This window comes from Salvelinus sp. IW2-2015, unplaced genomic scaffold (genome assembly GCF_002910315.2).
Source record: "Salvelinus sp. IW2-2015 unplaced genomic scaffold, ASM291031v2 Un_scaffold4816, whole genome shotgun sequence".
Classification (NCBI taxonomy): Eukaryota; Metazoa; Chordata; class Actinopteri; order Salmoniformes; family Salmonidae; genus Salvelinus; species Salvelinus sp. IW2-2015.
Window position 1 is genome coordinate 95,221 of NW_019946085.1, and position 7,898 is coordinate 103,118.

A 7,898-nucleotide genomic window follows, 5' to 3' on the forward strand; every position below is an offset into this window, starting at 1 on the left:
TCCCATGAATGACGCATTCTATTTTGAAGGAAAAAAAGCTAAACGGATGACTTTCTTTGACGGGAACAGAGTCGAGGCACAGAGGCAACGATTGACTTTTCAAACAACGACCACAAAGAAAGGAACATGGTGGCATCATTAGGGTGCCAATCTAAACCACCAAACGTGCAGAAACGTTGTTCAAACATATCAGGATGAAACTTCACTACTCTTAGACCCCTCTACTCTTAGGAAAGTTAGTCTACACAGATTTCATTGATTTCTAAATGGATATCAGTAAATAGATTTAGACTCAGCAGTCGTACACGGTTCAGATTAAATCCAAGTTAATCCACACCAGTGTGTCATTGTCTAATCTTCACTGTGTTGTGGCCGGATGCACTAGTTGCCTTAGGATATATTAATCCTGACATGTATTCATTCATCTAACAACAATGATGATTGCCAGTAGTTTCAAGTCACAATTCTTCATAGATGCCCAGAAAATAACAATTCTGATGATTCACCCAATTCAAGGTGGTCAATTCCTTGTTAAATGTTTTTTCCCCTTCAAGCTGAAATCACACGACTGACTGAACTGACAATGGTAACTGATATCAAATATTCAACCTGCCTATAGCAAACTGGCAGCAGCCATTTTGTGGAGAGAATCCATTTTACAGGACGAGTCTCAGATTACAACCTATTCGCTATTTAGTGCACTACTTTTGACCAAGGTCCATAGGGCTCTGGTCAAAAGTAGTGCACTATTTAGGAAATAGGGTGCCATTTGGGACTCGATCATACTATCAACCTGAGGACACTGGAGTTCTGAGGTACTATGTGGTCGTGACATGAGGTAAAAAGGTTTTACAGAGGTATGGAGGCATATTCAAAAACAAAATGGAAAAATAACAGTTGCCGAGTTTATAAAAATGTCTGACTCCACGTTTCCACATGTATGTAACACAGTCATTATTATACATTGTTCTCAGCAACATTCTGGGATTTCACACCTTTATGTGCACAGTAACAATGAGAGAAAATGTGTGTGCGTTTTCTGTGCAAATATCAACCAAATGTTACTTCATGTTAACTATACTTTTCTCTTGCATTGAGGTAGTTACTTTATCAAAATTCCACTGGCGAAATCTCTGCATCAAATAATAAAGGAGTACATTCAAACATAGCTACATGAGGTAGGTATGATGCAGTGGAAATCTTTCAAGAATGCAAGAAATTCCCTGAGAAAATCAGAGATTTTGACGCACACATCAGGAGAAAAGACAACTATCGAGCCAGATAGTGTCACAGAAGGCCTACTATAGAGTTCAAAATGTCAGCTTTTGACAATAACCCCTTGTTGGCATTGGTTCATGTACTGCATTGATTTGCTCTTTCAAAATAGAGGTAATAACTGAGAGAAAAGGTCAAGTTTCAATATTACTGTTTCCATTTGCTCACAAAGACATTTGCCTCTGATGGGTGTGTTTCAAAATCTCCTCTTCAATGTTTCTTTCTTTGCAAACCAGCAGACAAACTGCCTAGCCTAGAACATAATGATTCGGTTGTTTCCAAAGTCCACGGCAACAATCCTTCCGTCTGGAGTAACAGCTATACCCGACGGGCGATCCATCTGTCCAAAGCTGCTACTCTGAGTCCCCAACTTGCATAAGAAATTACCGTTGGTTTGGAACACCTGGATCCGGTGGTTCCGGGAGTCAGCCACCACGATGCGGTCCTCCTGGTCCACTGCTACGCCCTGCGGCCGCAGGAACTGACCGTTACCGGTTCCCTCTGATCCCAGGAAGCGGGCCGACTGGCAGTCCGACCGGATGATCAGCAGACGGTGGTTGTTGAAGTCTGTCACCACCAGGTGGTCCTCCTGAGTGAAGGCCACGCCCCTGGGGGAGTCCAAGTGTTTCCATAGAGCCCCCTCAAAGCCGTACTTGTTGAGGAAGGTGCCGTCCTGCCTGAAGAGCTGGATGCGGTGGTTCCGGGTGTCTGAGACGAGGATCTTTCCCTCCGAGCTGACCGCCACGTCCCAGGGGTAGCTGAACTGACCGGTCTTGGTTCCCTTCTCCCCGAACTTGAGGAGGAACCGGCCTTCAAAGGTGAAGATCTGGATGCGGTGATTATCCTTATCGGCAACGATGATTCTCCTCTGGCTGTCGCAGGCCACCCCAGCTGGTCGGTCCAACTGGCCTGGTCTGGAGCCCAGCGTACCAAACTTGTGGTGGAAGGAACCGCACGGCTTGAAGATCTGCACCCTGTTGTTGCTTCGGTCAGCTACGATTATGTAGCCTTCTTTGTCCACACACACCCCCCAGGGGCGACACAGCTGCCCGTCTCCGTCCCCCTCTCTGCCGAACGAGGCCACCGGCAAGGGGATACCTCCATTGCTACGGACAGACTTGACCAGCACTTTAAAGGGGCTGCCTTCGATGTGCTGGTTGCAGATAAGGACTGACACCAGATGTTCTCCTTCTACCTTGGGCAGGTAGCTGACCGTGTACAACCCGTTCTGATGGTCGGTCACCTCAGCGTTTAGCAGGTTACCATCGGGCGCCACCATCACAGCTGACACACCGTCCCCCCCAGACAGCCTGAGCTCTCCATCATGATCATACCCCACCACAGTGAAGGAAGCCTGCTTACCCTGCAAGCCCCGACAAAGCCCCTCTCCCTGGGCCTTGGTGAGGGGGGCGAAGGCCCCGGAGCTGACCAGACCTAGGGACTGGATGGCGAGGAGCAAGGTCTGGTCGGGGGCGGTGAACAGGATGCGATCATCATCCTGCGGTAGTAACAGCTCCCTGAGGGCCTTAAGCTCTGTGATCTGGAGGAGCATGCTCTCTCTGGCCAGCAACAGGTCCAAACTACTGCCCTTCTCTAGGACCTGGGTTACTGTAGCGATGGTGCTGTCCAGCTTGGTCAGGTTCTGGTGCAGCTTCTCTAACTGGAGATAGAGGGACTTGGCTTTCACCTGACGGATCTTCTCAACCTTTAGAGAGGGAAAAAGGAGGGAGAGGGGAAAGGGACAGAAGGGAGAAAGAAAAGATAGTTAAACCTGTCTGTTAGGTTTTGTAACACTGCTGGAATGTGTAAATATACTGTAGGTCCTACAGTATGATACTACTTAGCAGAAAACCAACTTACTTTCCACAGCAGTTCACACTCTCGTTCCTCCAGGGCCTTCTTATGACGCTCTGTGATGGCTTTGACCTCTGACTGGACCACCATGGCCTTCAGTTCCACCTGCTCGGCAACGGCCTGGGCTTTCTCAATGCTCAGCTGCAGGTAAATCATTAAGAAACTGCTTTAGTGGGGACAAAATGTAGCGTGACCTTTGAATGGTACATTGACACATTATTCACAGGTTAAGACCTTTAAATAGTGACACATTGTTCCTTATCAGATACAGTCAATCAGGGTTTCTCAACCTTTTTGCACCAAAATTGATGCGTGACCTCTCAAAGTCCTTTCAGTATGAGGCCAGCTGGTTAAGTGACTGAAATACCTCAGACTGGCTCCAGTACTACTGCTGGAGAGAGGCTGTTGACCCCAGGCCAACACAGCAACTGTTTTCCAGCAAGTAGTTGGTCCTCATCATGAAGTCACCCCATAGAGGCACCTCTGGTGGATATAGGGGTCGGAACTAAAGCTCAGAGCGTTAAGTTAAGACTGTGTTAAGATCTGCTACCAAAATGCTTTATCAGCAGACAGGCCTTTAACTGTTGGGAGAGTGAATACAGTGTATGCACGCATGACTAAGTCGCTTGGGATAAAAGTGTCTGCTAAATGGCCTTGATATAAAGTGTGACTGACTAGGACAAAAAGGTTAAATGAACTTCTCACTAGGTGGGAGCTGACAACCGTCCGTAACCTGATCCCTCCCGGCAGGACTGAGCTCAACCAATGGAATGAGGGGTACTACCAGGGTGGTGGTGTCAATCAGAGAGGAAGCACCAATGACGTCATCTATAGGGGTAACAAATCCTGGGTCAGAGGTTAAGGGGGTGGCAGAACAGGCAGAAAAAGGCGGCAAATGAGATTATGGTGTTTTAATGTGACCCTTTAGGCCAAAGGTCTTCTACCTTTCAGGACAGAGTTCTACAGCTCGGGCTTTGTGCCATTCAAGCCCATGAACATGATGTGTGTCCCAAATTGCACCCATTGCCTATGTAGTGCACTATTTTTGACCAGGGCCCATAAGGAAGAGGGTGCCATTTGGGACACAACCCATGAGAACTCTTCATAGGAGATAATGGATTATCAGGCTGGTCCTAGTCATAGTACAGCCTCTTCACAGGAGCTAAAAACACTCAACCTAGATTGAGTTAGCAGCATTTGATGAATTAGGTCTTCAAGTTAAGTGAGCCTCAAAACACCAACTGAGTGTCACAGGACTGAAGGGGGTAGGGGGAGGTGTGCTTTTCTATTGTGTTTTGAGAAAGGGGAGGGGCATACATATTTCATTGCCATGTGAGTGAGTTGGTTTGGGGGATAGGGAGGGGGGGGGGGGGGGGAAGGAAGTGTCTTCCTAGAATTCCTCTCCATTGTGTCCGTCCTCCCAAAGCCATCCCGTTCCAACACCCTTCACTCTCTATTCACAGCTGGATGACAACCCATCTCCCAGCCAGTAGCCTAAGGAGGAGTGGCCTAATGTTTGTGGTTGCCTGCATCCCAAGTGATACCCTATTCCCTCATAGGGCTGACACCCTATTCCCTTCATAGGGCTGACACCATATTCCCTTCATAGGGCTGACACCCTATTCCCTTCATAGGGCTGACACCCTATTCCTTCATAGGGCTGACACCATATTCCCTTCATAGAGCTCTGGTCAAAGTAGTACGCTATGTAGGGAACATGGTGCCATTTGGGACGCAGACATGGTATTAGAGAGGCTATAAATGGGCACTATGGCCTCTCCCTCTCTCCCTCCCTCCCACTCCCATTCTCCGGGTCCTGTGAGGCTGGAGGGATACAGGACACTAATGATCCATTCTGCTCCTGATGCCGTCAAGTCTCTGAATACAAACTGTCAGAGCTGACTAGTGGCCGTCATACACACACACACCAAAGTAGAGTCCCCGGTGATATCCCCCTATAGATCTACGTAGAGTTCCCGCTGTATATCCCCCTATAGATTACGTAGAGTTCCCGCTGTATATCCCCCTATAGATCTACGTAGAGTTCCCGCTGTATATCCCCCTATAGATCTACATAGAGCCCCGCTGTATATCCCCCTATAGATCTACGTAGAGTTCCCGCTGTATACCCCCTATAGATCTACGTAGAGTCCCCGCTGTATATCCCCCTATAGATCTACGTAGAGTTCCCGTTGTATATCCCCCTATAGATCTATGTAGAGTTCCCGCTGTATATCCCCCTATAGATCTACGTAGATTCCCGCTGTATATCCCCCTATAGATCTACGTAGAGTCCCCACTGTATATCCCCCTATAGATCTACGTAGAGTCTCCGCTGTATATCCCCTATAGATCTACGTAGAGTCCCGCTGTATATCCCCCTATAGATCTACGTAGAGTCCCGCTGTATATCCCCCTATAGATCTACGTAGAGTTCCCGCTGTATATCCCCCTATAGATCTACGTAGAGTTCCCGCTGATATCCCCTATAGATCTACGTAGAGTTCCCGCTGTATATCCCCCTATAGATCTACGTAGAGTCCCCGTTGTATATCCCCCTATAGATCTACGTAGAGTTCCCGCTGTATATCCCCCTATAGATCTACATAGAGTCCCCGTTGTATATCCCCCTATAGATCTACGTTGAGTTCCCGCTGTATATCCCCTATAGATCTACATAGAGTCCCCGTTGATATCCCCCTATAGATCTACGTAGAGTTCCCGCTGTATATCCCCCTATAGATCTACGTAGAGTCCCCGTGTATATCCCCCTATAGATCTACGTAGAGTTCCCGCTGTATATCTCCCCTATAGATCTACGTAGAGTTCCCGCGCTGTATATCCCCCTATAGATCTACGTAGAGTTCCCGCTGTATATCCCCCTATAGATCTACGTAGAGTTCCCGCTGTATATCCCCCTATAGATCTGCATAGAGTCCCCGCCACCTACAGCATGCTTGCATCACATCACCCACCTACAGCGTGCCTACCCTGCATCACATCACCCACCTGTACAGCATACCTGTCCTGCATCACCCACCTAAAGCGTGCCTGACCTGCATCACATCACCCACCTAGAGCGTGCCTGCCCTGCATCCCATCACCCACCTGTACAGCATACCTGTCCTGCATCACCCACCTAAAGCGTGCCTGACCTGCATCACATTACCCACCTGTACAGCGTGCCTGCCCCGCTGGGCGTCTGCCAGCAGCTGGATTGTGAGGGTCCTGGAGTCCTGCAGGGAATCCTGGAAGTAGCGGAGGCTGTGGCCTGAGTGACAATCCACACTGCCCTCCCCACAGACAGGCACGGAGCACGTGTCACAGAAGAAATGCAGAACCTGCAGAGGGACAGGCACAGAAGCAGATAGTTAACAACAGAACAGCTATCCTCTCACATACAGCAACAACCAACCGCAGCCAGTTCTATTGTTACATTCTGTACAGTATCTAACATGTTGACTGTCGGGTCCTGACGATTTAATAATAGTAACAATGACATTAAGCTATGGCTCTGCCTCGGTCTGCACAACGATGTACTGTACGGCATCACATACTCAGTGTTTTGGACACAGTCCTGTCTAAAGCAGAGTGAAAGAAGAAACAAGGCTAAGAAATAATGAAAGAGAAAGAGAAGCAGGAGTGCAGTGGTGTGAGGTACTTAAGTAAAAATACTTTAAAATACTACATAAGTAGTTTTTTTTTTGTATCTGTACTTTATTTTTGACAACTTTTTCCTTCACTACATTTCTAAAGAAAATAATGTACTTTTTACTCCATACAGTTTCCCTGACATCCAAAAGTACTCATTACATTTGCTTAGCAGGAAAGGGAAATGGTCCAATTCACGCACTTATCAAGAGAACATCCCTGGTCATCCCTACTGCCTCTGATCTGGTGGATTCACTAAACAGAGAACATCCCTGGTCATCCCTACTGCCTGATCTGGTGGATTCACTAAACAGAGAACATCCCTGGTCATCCCTACTGCCTGATCTGGTGGATTCACTAAACACAAATGCTTTGTTTGTAAATTATGTCTGAGTATTGGAGTGTGCCCTGGCTATCCGTAAATAAATAAAAAACACAAAAATCATTCTTAAATAAAGGAGTTTGAAATTATTTACACTTTTACTTTTGATACTTAAGTATATTTAAAACCAAATACTTTGACTTTCTCACATAGTATTTTACTGGGTGACTTTCACCGGAGTCATTTTCTATTAAGATATCTTTACTTTTACTCAAGTATGACGATTGGCTACTTTTTCCACCACTGCAGGAGTGAAAGGGTAGAGCGTACAGGATAGGATGGAGAAAGCAGGGTGAGTGATGCAGGCCAATCACTACATTGTATAGAGAAAGGAGGCCAATAAACAATTACATTGGTCAGTTGCCAAGAACATCAATATTTACAATACAGAGCCCCTAAAGATGTTTATCTTTGATATGTTCCTATGTATTACCACTAAAGTGCATGGATGTGTGGCATGTATCCAGAACTTCATTCAAGCACCGTATAATACTTAGTACATGTCTCTATAGCAACAGTCATCATCTTAAATAAGCATGCCCCATTCAAAAAATGTAGAACTAGGAATAGATATAGTCCTTGGTTCACTCCAGACCTGTCTGCCCTTGACCAGCACAAAAACATCCTGTGGCATTCTGCATTAGCATCGAATAGTCCCCGTGACATGCAACTTTTCAGGGAAATTAGGAACAAATATACACAGGCAGTTAGGAAAGCTAAAGCTAGCTTTTTCAAA

At 46.7% G+C, this 7,898-nt stretch overlaps 1 protein-coding gene across 1 annotated transcript in view; it reads right to left on the bottom strand.

The window, feature by feature from the left end:
* Positions 1-826: 826 nt before the first annotated feature.
* Positions 827-7,898, bottom strand: part of LOC112077671 (E3 ubiquitin-protein ligase TRIM71-like) — an 18,160-nt gene continuing 11,088 nt past the window's right edge. The window contains exons 3-5 of the mRNA XM_070441795.1: positions 6,303-6,470; positions 3,136-3,270; positions 827-2,980 (exon numbers count right to left, since the gene is read on the bottom strand). Of these exons, the coding sequence (XP_070297896.1) occupies positions 1,529-2,980; positions 3,136-3,270; positions 6,303-6,470 (1,755 nt within the window). The 3' untranslated portion in view covers positions 827-1,528. The remainder of the gene's footprint in view (positions 2,981-3,135; positions 3,271-6,302; positions 6,471-7,898) is intronic.